The 20,774-nt window shown below is 40.1% G+C and overlaps 1 protein-coding gene across 2 annotated transcripts in view; it reads right to left on the reverse strand.

Moving 5' to 3' along the window:
* The window catches only part of kcnab1a (potassium voltage-gated channel subfamily A regulatory beta subunit 1a), a 141,953-nt gene that overhangs the window by 4,369 nt on the left and 116,810 nt on the right, over positions 1 to 20,774 (reverse strand). For both annotated transcript variants that reach the window (XM_088345464.1, XM_088345465.1), the window contains exons 4-12: positions 14,848 to 14,927; positions 13,751 to 13,795; positions 13,080 to 13,124; positions 12,968 to 13,011; positions 12,814 to 12,900; positions 5,756 to 5,841; positions 3,629 to 3,749; positions 3,461 to 3,555; positions 3,277 to 3,397 (exon numbers count right to left, since the gene is read on the reverse strand). In XM_088345464.1, the coding sequence (XP_088201590.1) occupies positions 3,277 to 3,397; positions 3,461 to 3,555; positions 3,629 to 3,749; positions 5,756 to 5,841; positions 12,814 to 12,900; positions 12,968 to 13,011; positions 13,080 to 13,124; positions 13,751 to 13,795; positions 14,848 to 14,927 (724 nt within the window). The remainder of the gene's footprint in view (positions 1 to 3,276; positions 3,398 to 3,460; positions 3,556 to 3,628; positions 3,750 to 5,755; positions 5,842 to 12,813; positions 12,901 to 12,967; positions 13,012 to 13,079; positions 13,125 to 13,750; positions 13,796 to 14,847; positions 14,928 to 20,774) is intronic.

Below are 20,774 nucleotides of genomic sequence, written 5' to 3' on the forward strand. Positions count from 1 at the left end.
ATTTTTACAAAATAACTGCTTGCACCTTGTTTTGAAACCATTACTTATGAAAAATGAAGGTCAAAATGAGCCTCAACAATATTAGGTAACTATGGGATGGAGATGAGTTTAATATGGGACACAGGGTCTGACATTATTTTTATTGTTCTAGAAATTTGTATCAATTCATCTAACATCACAAAGTAAATCAAAATGCGCTAAAAAAATAGCTTTTGTCTGGAGAGCAGTTATGGGGTTTTTGCTAAATTTGGTGTAAAAATATATGGTTGACTTGCTCTCTTAAAAAAAAAAAAAAAAAAAATCAAAATATTTTTTTGTTAAGGCGTTTTGGGTCAAAATGTTTCCCTACCCCTGGTTTAGTGTGAAAATAACATGTGAAATGATATAATAATGATTTTGTATTTTACATAGAAGGTTTTGTGTAAAAAAAAAACGTAAAATGATATAATAATGTGTTATAACTTCACACACAAGTCGCACCGGAGTATAAGTCTCACGCCGACCAAACTATGAAAAAAATTACCATTTATAGTGCGGGAAAATACTGTATGGAAGACAAAGACCAAACCTACGTCCTTGCGTAACAGAGTTGAAATTTGATTGTTTTGAATGTCTTTTTGAATTCTCACAAAATCTGTTTTTGTTGTATTACTGTTAGTATTCCGGTACCTCATTCAGTTGTTAAGTCATGGGCGTCTGCGACTGTCTTTTTTGTTTGGCTCTTTATGGGCTTCAGCGCTTGCCGTAGCTTCAGCTAATTTGCACCGCGCTGAAGGTAAGATGTGCCCAATATCAGTTGGATAAAAAATGCATATTTTGCTAGATATAGGAGCTGCTTTCACAAATTCTTTTTGTATATAAAGATGTATAAGTTGTGCTAAATGATGTACCGTAAATTCCGGACTATAGAGCGCACCTGATCATAAGCCGCACCCGCCACATTCCGGGAGGAAAACTGATGTTGTACATACACAAGCCGCACCTGTATATTAGCCGCATGCGCCCACATTGAAAAAACGCAATTCAAACACGAAATTAATCCATACCCGATAAAGTCCATAAAACACAGCCGGGAAATAGAACGGAAAATGATACCGGTACTTAAAATTTAATGCAGACCTGTAGAGTCAGGGTGCCCGTTGAAATTAATCCAAGGAAAAAAGTGTATATTTCCAAAGGTAAGGGTGGGGAAAATATATATCCACTATTGTCGGCCGCGTCCACAAACACGTCTCACCTTTACTCCACTTCCCGTCAGCCCGCGTTTGCCCCGCCCCTTCTTTCTCATTTGCTCGTACAAAACATCAGAATAAGTTTCTAAAATAAATACATTACAAAAATATACAGTTGCAAATACATATTATACATGGTTACATATATTTACAAAGAAAGACGATACACCGAGAGAGTTTTCAAAGCTTTAATAATAATATTATAACTTTCATCCAGAACCGTGCCTGTGAAGGGTAGCAAAACGCTGCTAGCAACACGCTCTCAACTCAGTTAACAGCTCTGTTAAAAAACATACCGTACTTGTAATAAGCAAGGTAAACAGTCTCAATCTTTCTCTTTATAACCGACGTCATCAAAGTCGTCTTCCTTCAGTATGGGAAAAGGACTTTGCCATATAGACGTCGTCCCACGCTCCCTTATTCACAAACACGCTAGCATTACGCTCGCAAAGTAAAGATTGCGTGCGGTAGCTCTGTTTCCTCCTATATCGGACTGCTCGATTGCATTTAACTTGAAAGTTGCGTCATGTGCCTTTATGTTTGCAATTTGCATGATGAGGATATGTCTACGCTAATTTAATTTGTGCACAAGCTAAGACGTTGCAGTCAAAATCTTACCTTTCGTACTCGAGCGCCGCTGGCGGCCATTAGAAAAATTACATAAGTTGGCCGCATCACTGAATAAGCCGCAGGATTGAAAGTTTGGGAAAAAAGTAGCGGCTTATAGTCCGGAATTTACGATATATTAAAAAGGCACTAAATAAGAAGTAAAGTAATACAGCTTGAAACGATGATGCAACATGTTTTGATACAAACACGCCACGAGGTGCTTGTTGAGTGATGACCCGTTTTTTGTATCTTTAATGTTTTAGATTATTAAAGTCGTGAACAGATGCCCTGATTTTTGTGTTGTTTTGTTTACTGAATGCAGGGTCGTTACACTTGCAGGTTTTTTAATCTACTGTAAAATCCGGACTATAGAGCGCACCCGATTATAAGCCGCACCCATCCCTTTTTAGGTGAATTGCCAGTTTTGTACTTACACAGGCCGCACCTGTATATAAGCCACGTGCGCCCGCATTGAAACATGTGACACAATCACAAGCTCGATCCACACCAGGCTGTAGGTCCCGTGATTGTAACTATATAGATAGTATACAATCCTTAAACCACAGTCGGCGTCATGAATGGAAAATGATAGACGTGATTAACATATGATGCAGACTTGTAAAGTCCGGGTCCTGTTGAAAGTAATTCAAGGAAAAAAATCTATATTTCCAGAGTTAAGGGTGGGAAAAATATATATCCACTATTGTCCGCTGCGACAACAAACAGATCTACCGGTAACTCAGCTTTACCCCACTTCCCGTCAGCCCGCGTTTGCTCCGCTCCTTCTTTTTGATTCGTCCGTAGAAAACATCACAATAAGTCTCTAAAATAAATACATTACAAAAATATACAGTTGCAAATACATGTTATACACCGTTACACATATTTACAAAGAAAGACGGTACACCGAGAGAGTTTTCAAAGCTTTGATAATAATAATATAACTTTCATCCCAAACCGTGCCTGTGAAGGGTAGCAAAACGCTACTAGCAACACGCTCTCAACACAGTTAATAGCTCTGTTAAAAAACATACCGTACTTGTAATAAGCAAGCTGTGAAAGGTACCGACACGATAGTAGGATCACGCTCGCAATGCATCAAACGTGCCTGTTAAAAAAAAAGCATCCTGTAATTGTGAAATTCACGGTAGATCGTCCTCAACTTCTTCCACATAACTATCGCCATCAAAGGCGTCTTCCTCATTATTAGAAAGTAACTTTATTTTACAGACAATGTATACATAAACTTAGAGGTTGCAGTCTTTCTCGGCGCGCTAATTCTACTGGTCTTAATCTTAACTTTTATACTCCAGCATTAGAACATTTACATAAATTGGCCGCTTCACTGAATAGGCCGCAGTGCTGAACATTTGGGAAAAAAGTAGAGGCTTATAGTCCGGAATTTACGGTAATTCGATTGTGAGAAGGGGCTTACCCACGGCCAACTGCGGTAGCGTGCAGCCCAGTTTCTCCGCAATATGGTTAAGCTCCTTCAGTTTGGCCTGCTGCTTTCGTCCATCTTCGCTTACAATCTTTTCTCTCAGCCACTGATATGACTAAAAAGTGCAAAAGCGCATCTTAAACGTCTCACTTTCAGCCAACATCAATACTGTGCATACCTTAATGGACGCCCTTGAAGATTCCGGAATGCCGTTTTCGTATTTGCCCGTGATGATTCCGCACGCCAGCGGCGACCATGTCATTGCTCCGACACCTGCAACGAATTTAGGGTGTCAAGAAGAGGACGGCGGGAAGGTTGACCATACGATTGCAAAAAAGGTCCTCGCCTATCTTGTGATAAAGTTCGGGAAGCTGCACTTCCACTTTCTCCCTTTGGAAAAGATGATACTCGGCCTGCTCACATACTGGAGGGATCAGGTTGAACTGTCTGGCTACCGAGTACGCCTCCTGAAAGGGTAAAGACGAAGGCCGAATAAATTCAGTCATCGGGAGAAAACAGACACTGACGGGACCAATGTTCCCTCTAATCTTCCACGGGTCTGAGCGTTCATACAAAATCCGTGAGCAACGCTTGAAACAACAGTGAGCAACAGCAATCCAAAGTGTGGCAACTAAATTATTATCAGACATGTCCAAAACTTGACATTTCGCTGAGTTTCCGGCAATGCAAAATTATTTTTCACTTTTGAATGAATTGACTCATGTACTATTGCAAAGGTTTTTCGGCCTACAAATGTCTTTTTTTTTTTTACAGTTCTTTCACAAGATTTCCATTTTTTTCCTGGTATCTTTTGTTGCAAAATACTAACATTTTGGGGGGCTTATTTAGTCGGTTGCACGATACACAACTGTATTTAATTACATTTTTTTAGGGGAAGTACAATGTTGGCAACAAGATTGACTTGATATAATTGGAAATTATTTGAGTTATTCTTCTTTTTCTCTGTTTTTTTCTACTTTTTTTGAAATTCCTTTAAAAAAATCTCATTGTGTTTATTTTTTCCTAGCTTTTATTTATTTTTTGTTCTCTATTTACTTTTTTCCTTTGTTTCTTTCTTTTCCTTTTTTCAGTTTTTTTTCTGAAATTTTCCTCCTTTATTTCTCTTCCTTTTTGTTTCTTTTTTTTTTCAGCGTTTCACTCCTTTTTCATTTTGGTATTTTTTTCTTTTTTGTTCTATTCCCCCCTTCCTTTAAGTCATTTTGTGCATAGTTTTGCATAATATTTGGTCATGTTGGGATTAAAGAAGCAAAAATAACCTGAAGAGCCGGTTCCTTTTCGTGAGCCGAGCCGAAGAAGCCGGTTCTCGAAAAACTTTTTTTTTTCTACTTTTTCTAAAAGTTCCTTTAATAAAAATCTCATTGTGTTTATTTTTTCCGAGCTGTTACTTTTTTCTTTTTGTTCTCTATTTACTTTTTTCCCTACATTTCTTTCTTTTCTTTTTTTCTGGCTTTTTTCAAAATTTTACCTTCTTTTTTTCTCTTCCTTTTGTTTCTTTTTTTCTTAGCTTTTCACTACTTTTTCATTTTGGTATTTTTTTCTTTTTTGTTCTATTCCCCCCTTCCTTTGGGTCATTTTGTGCATAATCTTACTTAATATTTGGGCATGTTGGGATCAAAGAAGCAAAAACAACCTGAAGAGCCGTTTAGGACCCGAAAGAGCCGGTTCCTTTTAGTAAGCCGAGCCAAAGAAGCCGGTTCTCGACATACTCTACTAACTTTACTCAACTCCGTTCGACTTCAAAATACCGCATTTAGGACACAACGTCAAGGGAACCTGTGCATTTTTCGACATTAACTTCAAAATACTGCATTTATAACCAGGGTTGGGTAGGGTTACTTTAACTTGATTACTTTAAATTACTTTTGGATTACTGCAATACCAAATATGCTAATAAAAGACAAAAGAAACTAAATATGAATACAATGATGACTCACAACACGTGGTAAGCTTTCTCTCCTGGCTTTGATCTCTTTGATCTCCGGCAAAACTAACATAAAATGCGACAGAAACAAAATGAAAATAAATCCAAACAGCTTGCCAACATCATTTTTGCTGTCCCATGTATTCCGTTACTCCCCAAGCCTGCAGAAAAATTTAGTAATTTCACCTACCCAACCCTGTTTATAACACAGCGTCAGGGGAACGCGTGTATTTTTACTTTCATGCACCGTAACTTTGACTTAATTCGCTTCTTAATTAGCAATTTCAAGCCCTGATTTTTGTGAGCTGGCTAGATTTTCTTGTGGGCGGAAAAGCTCTGAGCAGTGTGCAATTGCGCACACACGCAGCTTAGAGGGAACATTGGATGGGACAGACTTTAGTTAAGAAGCCAGGATGAAGTCTCGTCAAACGGTGGCAATCAGTCACTCGATGTTAACTATTATTCTGATTGGTTCAGGCAAAGCGGTTTTAGAAATGTCATTCATTTACATTGTTCAGTAGGTAGTCTTACCATGATCTCCATGGCCGTCCACCGAGACGTCCCCCAGTACATGGCCATGCCCTGGTTGATCACGTAGGTCATGGCCCGCACAATCTCTGTCAAGTACAATCAAGTTAGTTAGCAGTAAGTTGGAGAATTCTGTTGGTTTTGCAATTCACAATGGATCACTAATGGCTTTTGAGTACCAGTGATGTGCAACAGTGTCAAGATCAGCCTTATTTTCTATTTGCATCGGTTGCCTGGATATGAGTATCCATAGCAATACCATCGTTTTAAAGGAGACATTGTGTAATATTTGACCAGGGTTGGGTAGGGTTACTTTAATAAGCTCAATATTCACTCAAAAAAACGTTTTAACACTAGAGATGGTCAATTTAACAATATTTAATCGGACGTTAACAAGATTGTGATCGCAAACAAACAAAAAGAAAGAAAAATCATTGCTAGCATTAGCATTGCTAATGCTAGCAGTAGTTAGCAAATGTGACACTAACAGTACCTGCTAAGCTAATTAGCATTAACCTCTATAGTTATGCTTGCACCTATAATGAGCTGTCAAAGCCGACGCTATTCCAGAGTCCCATAAATTGTTTATGGTTATCAATTTTGTAAAAGAAACTAAATATGAATACAATGACTAAATTTTGTGCAGGCTTGGGGAGTAACGGAATACATGGAACGGCAAAAATGATGTTGGCAAGCTGTTTGGGTTTATTTTCGTTTTGTTTCTGTCGCATTTTATGTTAGCTTTGCCGGAGATCAAGCGATCAAAGCCAGGAGAGAAAGCTTACCACGTGTTGTGAGTCATCATTTTATTCATATTTAGTTTTTTTTTTCTTTTATTAGCATATTTGGTATTGGAGTAATCCAAAAGTAGTTGAAAGTAATCAAGTTAAAGTAACCCTACCCAACCCTGCAAATTGATTCAGTATTTTCTCTGGAAGCTATCAGTAAACACCAAATAAATACAGATGGGGTAGGACACGAATGCAGAGCTGCAGTAAAAGAGAAAAAAATAGTACCTGACGACTCATTACTGATCCCAATGCACCGAGCTAACGCTATCGCGTGCTAAATCTTCATACCTGCAGCAGCTCTAATGATGCAATTAGCCTCAAACAGTGCTGACAGCAGGAGCCAACCAAAACTTAAACTTGGGACTGTCATTAGGAACATTCATCATCACCTCGGCCCACAACTCTAATTACGCTGCAATCACACTCATTGATAGCATCGCTCTTATTTTCTTAATCATTTAAAGGAAGTTAAAAACAGGAAAAAGACAGAGAAAGACATGGACAACTATAGAAAATCGAGGGTTTCGGTTTGCTAAAGAAAAAAATACAAGGAAAGGGAAAATTCAACACTGCAGCCTGACTTGCATTAGGGTTTTTGTGGAACATTGCTTTGCTCAAGGGCACTTAGAAAGCAGCCAACAAGAAAAAATGCATCCCTTCAACAGCTAATTGCAGTGTCTGAATTAACGTCTGCCCGGACGCCCGGGGCGTGCATCTTTTACGTCGGGCGTACAACTTACACAACGTCTCCGCCCGGCTGGCCAACAACTTTTTAAGAAAAAAAATTTAAAAATACCGTAAATTCCGGACTATAGAGCGCACCTGATTATACAGAGCGCACCTGATTATAAGCCGCACCCACCACATTTTAAGAGGAAAACCGATTTTGTACTTACATAAGCCGCACCCGTATATAAGTCGCATGTGCCCACATTTAAACATGTTACACAATCACAAAATTAGCCCAAATCCGGCTTTGAGTCCCGCGATTGTAACTGGATATAAAGTACACAGTTCAAAAACCACAGCCGACAAAATGAACAGAAAATGATACCGGTACTTAAAGTTTGAAGCAGACCTGCAGAGTCAGGGTGCCCGTTGAAACTAATCCAAGGAAAAAAAGTCTATATTCCCAAAGGTAAGGGTGGGAAAAATATATATCCACTATTGTCCGCCGCGACAACAGGTCTCACTCACCTTTACCCCACTTCCCGTCAGCCCGCGTTTGCTTCGGCCCTCTTTTTTAATTCGCAAAACATATCAGAATAAGTGTCTCAAATAAATACATTACAAAAATATACAGGTGCAAATACATATTATACATCGGTTACACATATTTACAGAGAAAGACGGTACACCGAGAGAGTTTTCAAAGCTTTAATTATATTATTATAACTTTCATCCCAAACCGTGCCTGTGAAGGGTAGCAAAACGCTACTAGCAACACGCTCGCAACACGGTAAAAGGGTCAGTTAAAAAAAACATACCGTACTTGAAGAAACCACAGTAAACCGTTCTCATTTTCCTCCTTATAACAGACGTCATCAAAGTCGTCTTCCCAAATATGGGAAAGAGACTTTGTCATATAGACGTCGTCCCACGCTCCCTTATTCAAAAACACACTAGCAACACGCTCGCACGGTGAAGTTTACGTGCAGTAGCTCTGTTTCCTGCTTTATCGGACTGCTCGTTTGCTTTTAGCTTGAAAGCTACGTCATGTGCCTTTCTTTTTGCAATTTGCATGATGAGGATATGTCTACGCTAATTTAATTTGTGCACAAGCTAAGAAGTTGCAGTCTTCCTCGGCGCATATATTCCACCGGTCTAAATCTTACCTTTTGTACTCGAGCAGCGGCGGTTGTTAGAAAAATTACATAAATTGGCCGCATCACTGAATAAGCCGCAGGATTGAAAGTTTGGGAAAAAAGTAGCGGCTTATAGTCCGGAATGTACGGTATATATATATACACACAGGGGGTTTGAATAACTTCGTGCTTCCGGTCTTTCCTGAGCGCTATAAGGTCGCTCATTTGCATATCATTTTCCAAAGTAGACGCACAGAGAACACAAGTAAAATGGATAAGTGGTTAGGAATCAAGCCAAAACCTCAGCCCCAGAAGAAAGATTCAAAAGAAGCAAACAAAATTTATGACGCTACAAAACGTAAACGTACATTCAAAGCATCGTGGAAAGAGGAGTTCACGTGGCTCGTAACAGACGACTCAACGCAAACATTGGATGAACGAAGATGAGTAAATACAGGTACATACAGATGGCAGATGGAAAACAGCGATGTCATATACATGCAATAAATGTTATAAGTAGATTCATAATAAACTTAATTTTAAAGTTTTGTTCTGTTATATATTCTGATTATCAATCCTTCATACTTTGCAACAATGTTTTTTTTGTGTGATTAGTTGTCTTATTGTGTTTCAAGTTGGGAAAAATGGGGCAGGCAACATTATGGCTGGGCAGGCAACTTCTGTCTGCCCTGGTGTCTAGTAACTTTTTGTCATGAGTTTCAGACACTGCTAATTGCCATTTTTTTGTCCTTAGTGGGACTCAAACTTGTTTTTGCTCAAGGGCATCATGTTAGAAAAATCATTATCAGTATAAGAAATATGTAAAAGTATTAAAATATAGAAAAAACTTGAAAAAGTACAAAAAAAGTGTAAAACGAGTGACTTAGTTTGAGAAAAGTACAGAGAAGTAATGAAAATATAAAAATGTGTAAAATGTGCTTTAAGTATTGTAAAACATACTAAAAAGCAAGTTAAAAAATAAAAATAAACAAATGAAAATACTGAAAAGTATGAAAAAGTTTTTAAACATATTGATTATTATGATTAATTTCCGAAATGCAGTTGTAAATAGAATTGCAATACTTCAAGTTACCGTATTTTCCACACTATAAGGCGCACCGGGTTATAGGGCGCACCCCGAAAATATAGTTTTTGGTCCTATTTTTGACATACATAAGACGCACCGGATTATAAGGCGCTACAATGGGAACGTGGACAAAACAGTCAGATAGTTCAGTCCAACTTATTACCCCCTTAACATTCCGAAAGCTTGCAAAGACGCAAATACGTGTCGAGAACACGTGCGGATGCGGTGTCCGTAAGATGTCACTCAAATGCATCGTTCCATCATTCGGAAGGTTAAAGTCTTGGGATTCAAGAAATGATAACCATTCCTTAGTATCTATTTTCTTTTTCGCTCGCAACTTTACTGTGCATATGACAATAAACACTTGGAATTGAGTTTAATTTAAAAATAGACACTCCATTCCATCCATTATCTGCACCGCTTATCACAGAAACATCGAGTTCAGTCTGAAACAAGATACAGGGACAATATAAAACCCGGAATAGCTCACCGAAGTCGTTGTGTTCATAATAATGTGCAGGCAATGTCCTCTTATATCCGTGAGGGTAGTAAATCCAGGAGAATACAATATTTAAAAATACAGAATAGAAAAAATGCTTTCTCTATGCCGTCAGCCACATGCTATACGCATTCATCTTTTTCGGCCAATTGCAGGCTTTGTTTCGCCGTTTAAGCCAATGGCAGCCTGTAAATGATAAAAATGATCCGCCACTTGACCTCCGAATAACTTTAGCCAATAGTGATCGATTCAACTGATGATTGACACATCTTTTTCGGCCAATTGCAGGCTTTGTTTGCCGTTTAAGCCAATGGCAGCCTGTAAATGATAAAAAGGATCCGCCTCTTGACCTCCGAATAACTTTAGCCAATAGTGATCGATTCAAATGATGATTGACACATTGGTTAGCCAATGAAACGCCGGTAAATAAATCCCAGCATCCACCGCGTACTACTTGGCGTTCGGGGGAAAATCTAATCGGCGGCTGCAAGTTAGTTGGAAAACTTTGCAACTTTAAAATTGATCCATAAATAAGGCGCACTGTATTATAAGGCGCATGGTCAGCTTTTGAAAAAAATAAAGGCTTTTAGGTGCGCCTTATAGTGCGGAAAATACGGTAATCCTTATTTTAGCTTAATGTGCCTGTAATTAGATTACGTCTTTTTTTCCCTGCAACTGTAATGAAATGCAATTATTATTTTTTTGTATTCTATTTAAGTAACGCCGTTACATGTATTTCGTTACTCCCCCACCCTGCACAACGGTCCTCTTAGCATCCAGTTGTGGAAGTGACAAGAATGTGAGGGGCCGGTGTGTGGGAGGAGTGCGAGTTTCCCAGGCGACAACACCTCTGCAAGCATTTGAGACTTTATCACAATTTGATGTGAGAAGGTTGAGCAGCAGCATGCAAATACAGCAAATAAATATTAATTACAATCTGCCGGAGGCGTCATCCGACTCGGACGGGGTTTTTCTACCACAATGTGGCAGTTACACTTAAATGGTCCTGCAAGCATTCCCAAGATAAATGTTTGTAATGGGAGAGGAGTTCAGAAAAACCCCAGAAAAGCTGAAAACTCTGATAATGAAAGCCCACATCTTCAGAAACACCCAAAACTTTTGCTCACCTCCATTCCATCTTTTCATCAACTGGTGATAATGTTTCAGTTTGTGATCCAAGAATGAAGATAAATGATGGATTTAAACTGTAAATATTTTATTCTACTGTTGCTTATCTTCTTTGCATACTGTGTGCCATTCTTGCTTGTGTTTGTAGAAGGAGGAAACAGTATGTTCACTAAACAACCGACACCTAGCTGCGGCCAGATAAGGGATACTCAGCTCCTCTCTGACCGCAGGCACGCCTAGTTCCCTTTACTATAGAATATGCTTACGATAACATGTTGTTGTGTAAACAGGTCTCAACTGTTTATTTTGTCACTCCCCCTCCCTTTAGCAGAAGAGACGTTATGTAAACTAGGACGTTCCGAACACAATAAAAAGGCAAGGACGAAGGAGACTCTTTCAGAGTGTCTAGTAGACTGTAACAGGCAGTCTATGGTCATCTCTCCTTGCAAGTTAGTAAGTCATATTCACGTCTCTGTGTCTTCTTTAAGTGCAGGTTTTTATTCCAAGTGTTGGGGTTAACCTAACAATAAATCTGTTGTCTGTTTGTGAGTGTATCCACCCAAAAAACGGGGCGTTTAGATATGACCACCATCTTTCACAGGCATTCAGGTAAGTTACCCAAAATGCAAAAAAAAATCAAATAAGCTGAATCGGCCCTCTTGGTTTTGTTAATTTGGCTTTTTTTTTCACGCACCCAAGCCAGAAAAATATGTAATTTTAACACTATGTTCAACAGGCAGCCAGGCAGGTTACCCCAGATGTGAAAAATGCCAGAAATGGCTGACTGGGCAGTTTTGGTTTTGCTGACTCAGCATCATTCTTAAAATGACAATCTACTCTTCTCGTCAGAAAAAAGTTGGCCAGGATCAAAATCTTTCACAAGCAATCAAGCATGTCACCCTGCTGCGTAGGTTTCCGCCGGGCACTCCGGTTTCTTCCCACATTCCGAAAGACACAAATGTTATGTTGATTGGCTGGTCCAAATTGTCCCTAGGTGTGACTGAGAGAATGTCTCTGTGGCTGGCGCCAAGTTCAGGGTGTCTGGGATTGGCTCCGTCAAACAACCCTATTTTTTGTATGTGTAAGGTTTATATGAGTATGAAGGCTTGTATGAATAACCCCTATTGATCCGTCATAAAAAAAAACATTTCATAAAAAAATATGCTCTATAAATATAAATAAGGTTGAGTTTAACTTACTTTTGGAAGATACGCTTCAAGAGGACCTCCTCCATGGTAAAAAGTGGCTGAAAAAAGCTATCTGAACATTTTCTCAACCGCATCAAGCTTTCTTATTCCACTTTCGTTTCAAGAGAAAAGGCTCGCCTCTTCTTTACACTTTACACCAACCATATTGAATGGGTGCACGAGATATTAAACATTAAAGATGTCAAAGTTCTTAGCGCGCTGGAGATACAGTATAGTATGTTTACCGCAAACTCGGAATAAGAAGACGGATTTCTTCTTCTGGCTGGATGCTGGGTGAGCTCTCACAGCGACACACGCCAGTAGCGGCGAAAAGAAGCACTACAGTATTGTCCTGTACTTGGAGAAAGGTGCACAATAAAATCTAACTTACAGTAATGTCCGGATAATTTTCGACATCCCCCAAAAAAATGTTCTCATCTACCGTTTTACATAAGTCGAATGGCCGTAAGTAGGGGAGCGTCTGTGCCGTTTTATAATGATTCCAATGTGATAATTAATGGATTGCATTATGATTTCAAGTTTCCTGGACGACGAACGCCTCACCTTCCATCGGCGTGTTGCTGTCAGGGCGATTGGCAAAAACCACATCCACGTATTCCAACTGCATCCTCTGCAGAGAACCTTTCAGCCCTGAAAGTATTCGTGTATGAGCAAAATCTCCAATATTTCATGTCGAATACGTCAAAGACATGCTTACCTTCGATAATGTGTTTTCTCGACAGGCCTCGCTCTGTTTCTGCTCTAGTGGCACATAGAAAAAGACGTCTGAAGCTTCGATTTTCATCGTCAGGTTCGAAATCAAAACTTACTTTCCTCCCCAGTAAAGTTTGGTAGTGATGACCAAGCTGGATCTCCTACAAAATGAGAAGAAAGCTTTAAACACGGTGACTGTTGATTTTGAGCTTAGCATTAAATTACATTTGTGATCAATGCAGTATAATTTTGTTTGATTAATCATCTTTCTGGGCACTATTTCAGTTTAGTTACTTTGGTTCTCATCTCATGGTCTTGAGTGTTTATGACCAGGGTTGGGTAGGGTTACTTTAACTTGATTACTTTCAATTACTTTTGGTTTACTCAAATACCAAATATGCTAATAAAAGACAAAATAAACTAAATATGAATGAAATTACTAAATTGTGTGCAGGTTTGGGGAGCATCGGAACACATGGAACGGAAAAAATGATGTTGGCAAGCTGTTTGGATTTATTTTCATTTTGTTTCTGTCGCATTCTATGTAAGTTTTGCCGGAGATCAAAGAGGTCAAAGCCAGGAGAGAAAGCTTACCACGTGTTGTGAGTCATATTTTTATTCATTTTTAGTTTCTTTTGTCTTTTATTACCATATTTGGTATTGGAGTAATCCAAAAGTAATTGAAAGTAATCAAGTTAAAGTAACCCTACCCAAACCTGTTTATTAGCCTCCCTAAGAGTAACAAGATAGATTGAGCTCATACAGTCTGTAAAATTGGTGTCATTACCTCCAGCACTTCTTCTTGATTATGGTTCCAAGAATCACTTCGGCCCTGAAAGACAAAATAGGAATGACCAAAAGTATGAGTAAATTAAGTAACCCTTTAGGCAAAGCTGTAAAAAAATAAAAATAGAATAACAATTTTAAGTTCACTATAAATGAAAACATCATAACTGTTTAGCTTGCAGGTATTTGCAAAGTAATTGGAACTCAATGAAATATTTTGTATTTTATTCCCCAGCATAATATTTTCCTGTGACGATTACCGATGTGAGGCACCTGTGCCCGCTCCTTTGGCTCCAACTGCCTCGGACTCTGATTGGCTCCCTGTCACTATTTAAATCCACGTCTATCTGTCACCTATTATCGGTCCATCTGCGAACCTCAGTGTACTCTAGGCAAGCTTTTTCGACCCTGACTCCCACCTGTTTTTGCTCCCGTCTGTTTCCCGGCTTCGACCCGTTTTTTTTTTTATCCTGACCACGTCTCCTCTCCTCTCCTGGCTTTCGACTCGTTGCTGATCCCGACCACGTATTTTGCTCTCCTGTCCCAACTACTGACCTGTTTATTCCGTTCCCGATACCGCTCACCATGGAAGTGCCACTTCCGCGTTCAGAGCGACCTGCTTTCCGCGACCAGCGATCACCGAATCGTGTGTGCAATCCTTTCCCAATAAAACTGAGAGAAACGTAACGCAAGTGGGTCCTGTCTCCGTTCTGGTCTTGACACCAAGAGGTCTAAATAATACACAGTGTCCCTTAAAATGCTTCGTTTTGCTCCTTTGTTTTCAGTTTTTTTTGCACCATTAACTCTAGAAAAAAACAGTAAATGAAAGCTAAAATTTGGATTTATTATCGCTTATTCATCTTTGAATATCAAACCCTAATTCATTTGCCACTAAATCATAAAGACAGCAGTCCATTAGAAGGTCAACCAACACTTTTTAGTGACTTTCTCGCTCCCTCAAGTCATTACCATTTATACATATTTCAAATATTGCATTGAACACAGTTTGCAGAAAATCTCTTTTTCCGTTGACATTACACAAAAAAACATAAAAGTATAAAAGCGCGACTAACTCAAGAGGCGTAAAAAAACACCCACCTGCCACCCGCATAGACTTCCGCCGTGTCGAATAGGTTGACCCCGCTCTCGTAAGCGATGGTCATCAACTGCTCTGCAACCTGCCAAGATACAATTACAGCTTTATTTGCATAATTCAGGAAAAATAATGTTAAAACACCCATTTTGTTTATGGTGATGGGTAAAAATTGCCCAATGAAGCAATTACTATCATAATTTTGTGTTCAATATTCTGAGGATCAGCACCTCTAAGTCCGAGACCATGGCACTCAGTCGGAAAAGGGTGGCATGCTCCCTCAAGGTTGGGGATGAGATCTTGTCCCAAGTGGAGGAGTTCAAGTATCTTGGGGTCTTGTTCACGAGTGAGGGTAGGATGGAACGGGATATCGACAGATGGGTCGGTGCAGCATCCGCCGTCATTCGGACCCTGTACCGGTCTCACGTGGTGAAGAGGGAGCTGAGCCGAAAGGCAAAGCTCTCGATCTACGGGACAATCTACGTTCCTACCCTCACCTATGGTCATGAACTGTGGGTTATGACCGAAAGAACACGATCCTGGATACAAGTAACTGAAATGAGTTTCCTCCGCAGGTTGTCTGCGTTCTTCCTTAGAGCCACTGCTCCTCCGCATTGAGAGGAGCCAGTTGAGGTGGTTTGGGCATCCGATAAGGATGCCTCCTGGACGCCTCCCTCGGTAGGTGTTCCAGGTATGTCCCACCGGCAGGAGGCCCCGGGGGCGATCCAGGACATGCTGGAGAGACTATGTCTCTAGCCTGGCCTGGGAACGCCTCGGGATCTTGTCGGATGAGCTGCAGGAGGTGGCTGGGGACAGGGACGTCTGGTCTTCCCTGTTAAGGCTGCTGCGCCCGTGACCCGACCCCGGATAAGCGGAAGACAATGGATGGATGGATGAATGGATTCTGATCACAACACCAAGGACAGGAGTGAGAAAACTATGGTGTGCCAAATATCCATCCATCCATCCATCCATCTATTATCTGAACCGCTTATCCCCAGTAGGGTCGCGGGGGTGCTGGAGCCCATCTCAGCTATCTTCGGGCAGTGAGCAGGGGACACCCTGAACTGGTTGCCAGCCAGTTGCAGGGCACACGGAGACAGACAACTCACTCGCTCATTCACACTTAGGGACAATTTGGACCGGCCAATAAACCTGACATGCGTCTCTTTGGAATGTGGGAGCAAACCGGAATGCCCGGAGGAAACCCACGCAAGCACGGGGAGAACATGCAAACTCCACACAGGGGGTTTGAACTCACGACCTCAGAACTGTGCCGCACACGCGTTAACCACTGCGCCAAATAAAAATTGTAAAAATATAAGGATAATTTGTTGTCAAACTAATCGCGTAAGTGCTTAACTTTTATGGGCCAAAGTATTTTTGCCTCAATCTACAGAAAGCTGTACTAAATGCCCAACTCGGTCAACCAATCATATTGCAGATGACAAAACAAACTCATGATATTGACCATGACGTTTTTTCCTCAATAGTTCTCAAAAGTACATGTTAGGTCTATTAAATTACATCTCTGAATAAAACACACAATAAGAGACATTAACATTTCTCATGAGGAGATGGTCAGTTCTCAGCCTGATTCTCATCCGACCAGAACCTCAGCAGCACCTCTATTTTATTTAATTCAGTCAGAATTGTTGGAGGAGGAAAGTTTAACATATCAAGGGAACACCATCATAAAACAAGGAACATCAAACAGACCAGAGTAAAACAAACATGACAATGCAGCGGTTCTCCTCAGGCAATTTGAAGAAAGGAAATTCTACACTGTCAGTGTCTCTGTAGATCTCAATATTTGTAGCCAATGCATTATAAATTTACAATAATCGTACGAGTACCATGGGCAATTATGCTGATCAAATATTTAGGGTAAAAAATAAATAATTGTTTTGGTCTCCTTCATCTCGGTCCCTGCCTTATAATAAAATCAAATCATGAAGCCTTTTTCAATACTTGCTATTTTATTTATCATGTATTTATTTTATTGTTCAAGATGTTACTTCATCCATCCATCCATTATTTACACCGCTTATCCCTCAGTAGGGTTGTGGGCAGTGTTCCCTCTAAGCTGCGCTTGTGCGCAATTGCGCACTGCTCGGACATTCTCGGCGCACAAGAAAATCTAGCCAGCGCACAAAAATGAGGGCTCAAAATTATTAATTAAGAAGCGACTTAAGTCAAAGTTACAGTGCATGAAGGTAAAAATACACAGGTTCCCTTGACGTTGTGTCCTAAAGGCGGTATTTTGAAGTCGAACGAAGTTGAGTAAAGTTAGTAGAGTATGTCGAGAACCGGCTTCTTCGGCTCGGATTACTAAAAGGAACCAGCTCTTTCGGGTCCTAAACGGCTCTTCAGGTTGTTTTTGCTTCTTTAATCCCAACATGCCCAAATATTAAGTAAGATTATGCACAAAATGACCCAAAGGAAGGGGGGAATAGAACAAAAAAGAAAAAAATACCAAAATTAAAAAGTAGTGAAAAGCTGAGAAAAAAAGAAACAAAAGGAAGAGAAAAAAAGAAGGTAAAATTTTGAAAAAAGCCAGAAAAAAAGAAAAGAAAGAAATGTAGGAAAAAAAGTAAATAGAGAACAAAAAGAAAAAAGTAACAGCTCGGAAAAAAATAAACACAATGAGATTTTTATTAAAGGAACTTTTAGAAAAAGTAGAAAAAAAAATAATTTCCAATTATATCAAGTGAACCTTGTTGCCAACATTGTACTTCCACTAGAAAATGTGATTAAGTACAGTTCTGTATCTTACAAACGACTAAATAAGCCCCCAAAAATGTTAATATTATGCGACAAAATATATCAGGAAATGAAAAGAAATGGATATCTTGTGAAAGAATTGTAAGAACAAACGACGTTTGTAGGCCGTACAACCTTTGCAATAGTACATGAGTCAATTCATTCAAAAGAGAAAAATAATTTTGCATTGCCGGAAACTCAGCAATATGTAACTTGATGTCAAGTTTTGGACATGTTTGATAATTAATTATTTTGCCACACTTGGGATTATGGTTGCTCAATGTAGTTTCAAGCGTTGCTCACCGATTTTGTGTGAACGCTCAGACCCGTGGAAAATTAGAGGGAACATTGGTTGTGGGGGTGCTGGAGTCTATCCCAGTTCTCTTCGGGCAGTGGGCAGGGGACACCCTGTACTGGTTTTCCATCATCTTCAAGGCATTTATTTGTAATTTTATATACTTAACTGGGTTTTTATTCCATGTAAAGTTAGCCTAGAAAGCATAGGACATTCTTACCAAACTATCAGTTTAACCCCGAATCACTAAATAAAAGAAATTTTCATCCTCGGCGTCACGGTGGCGATGAGCCGCTTCCTCTTTCCAAGTCGATTACGTCAGAAGTCATTTCGGTTTCTTGCCAAAAGCTTAAAAGCTTTTCAAACTTTCTGATTTGCTATTTTTGATCTGTAGAATATGATTTTCTTTCACTACCATTTTGTTCAGTCTTTTCAGTTGTTTCCAACAGTTCTTTTTAGTGACGCGAGCTGAAAAAACTCCATCTCTAAAAAAAAACGGAAACTTGCGTGGCTACATTGAAGTAGCCACTTAGGTAAAAAAGGTCATATGGCTTCATAGTCTTACTGTGCAGGCGATAATTAAAGTAAACCACATTTATTTCTCTATATATTATTATCTTAGTGATAAAACTATACATATATTATAATAATAGTTAAAAAAAATTAAAGTAAACTCCTCCACGTGCACAGCTTAGCGGGAACATTGCTGACAACACTCTAGAACAGGGGTGTCAAACTAATTTTAACCCGGGGGCCACACGATCGAACAAACATTCTGTCGGGGGCCGGACTAGTAGATTAAAGAGAAAGAAAAAGAGAGATAAAGAAATAAGAGAAAGGGGGAAGGAAAAGGAGACGGGGCGAGACAAAGAAAGAAAAAGAGAGAGAGGGAAAGAGCGTGAGAAACAAAAGAGATAAAAAAAAGAAGTCGTGAGAGAGGGGGAAAGAAAGGAGAGGAAGAAAGAAATCCAAAGAGAAATAGAAAGACAGAAGGAGAGAAAAGAGAAAAGAAAGCGCGAAGGGTAGGAAGAGAGAAAGAGAAAAGGAAAAAAGGAAGTTAGAGCAAATTAAGTTAAAAATATACAGAGAGACAAAGAGCAACAAAGGAAGAGAAAAAGAGAGACACAGAGAGTGAAAGAGACAGAGAGTGGGAGAAAAGGGGTGGAAAACAGAGAGAGAGAGGGAGAGAGAAAGAGAAACAAATGCAAGTCCAGTGTCTTTGTTCGAGGCACGTGGCTTTGCCAACATCAAGTTGACATATTTCAACCTGAAGCTTGTTTTTCTCTTGCGCTTCTCTGAGTGTTGTCTCGCGGGCCGGATTCAATCCCTTAGCGGGCCTGATGTGGCCCGCGGGCCGCCTGTTTGGCAACTGTGCTCCAGAACAAGCGAATCATAGCATTCACACCTCCAGAAGAGCTCAGAGTTCAGGTTGTAGCAGTTTTTCTTGGGTGGTGTGGGACCACTCAGTATAAAGATGTCTCATCTCATCTCATCTCATCTCATTAGCTGTACCGCTTGTCCTCATTAGGGTCGCAGGGGGGCTGGAGCCCATCCCAGCCATCTCCGGGCAGTGGGCAGGGGACACCCTGAACTGGTTGCCAGCCAATCGCACACAGGGACAGACAATTAATTCGCTCACTCACACCTAGGGACAATTTGGACCAGCCAATTCACCTGAAATGTATGTTTTTGGAACGTGGGAGGAAACCGGAGTGCCCGGAGCAAACCCACACAATCACGGGGAGAATATACAAACTCCGCACAGGAAGTCTGGAGCTGGATTTGAACCCACGACAGGTTTCCATGACATGAACTGTGCCGCACAAGGGCTAACCACTGTGCCGCCGTGCTGCCCAGTATAAAGATAATGGTTGGTTAGCAGAACAGACCAGGTAACTTAACCCCTACAAGCAACCCGCACAGTCTTGGCTTCATGGCAACACAGACACAAAGTCTGTATCCATATCAACACATTTGAATTTATACTTCATTATTCTTCCTTGCTAGAGTCTCTGTTTGTGTCCGCCGCTAAGGAGAAGCATTAAATATTTAACAACTGAAAGCCAACAATGTCTTTTGAGTTCATTTGTTATGTTTGGACGCTGTTCTAATGTATGTTAGACGAGAACTCCCTGTGAGAGATTATAGAAGAGCTCGGGTGTTATCGTCTACTCGCTGACCGAGTGCTCTGATGTTAACACGAAAAACAAATACCGTAAATTCCGGACTATAAGCCGCTACTTTTTTCCCAAATATTCAGCCCTGCGGCTTATTCAGTGAAGCGGACAATTTATGTAATTTTTCTAACGGCCACCAGCGGCGCGGGAATATACTGTATATGGTAAGATTAAGACCAGTGGAATATGTGCGCTAAGAAATATCGCAACCTCTAAGTTTTAGCATACATTGTCTGTAAAGTAAAGGTACGTTCCAATAATGAGGAAGACGCCCTTGATGGCGATAGTTATGAGGAGAAAGTTGAGAACGATCCTCCGTAAGTTTCACAATTACGGCATGCTTTTCTTTAGCAGGCGCGTTTGATACATTGCGAGCGTGATCCTACTAGCGTGTTGGTACCTTTCAAAGGCACGGTTTGGGATGAAAGTTATATTATTATTATTAAAGCTTTAAAAACTCTCTCGGTGTACCGTCTTTCTACGTAAATACGTGTAACCATGTATAATATGTATTTGCAACTGTATATTTTTGTAATGTATTTATTTTAGAGATTTATTCTGCTATGTGTTCTACGGCCTGTCAAAAAGAAGGGGCGGAGCAAACGCGGGCTGATAGGAAGTGGGGTAAAGCTGAGTTACCGGTAGATCTGTCTGTTGTCGCAGCGGACAATAGTGGATATATATTTTTCCCTCCCTT

This window comes from Urocampus carinirostris, chromosome 10, assembly GCF_059441175.1.
Source record: "Urocampus carinirostris isolate Australia breed hairy pipefish chromosome 10, RoL_Ucar_1.0, whole genome shotgun sequence".
NCBI classification, from domain to species: domain Eukaryota; kingdom Metazoa; phylum Chordata; class Actinopteri; order Syngnathiformes; family Syngnathidae; genus Urocampus; species Urocampus carinirostris.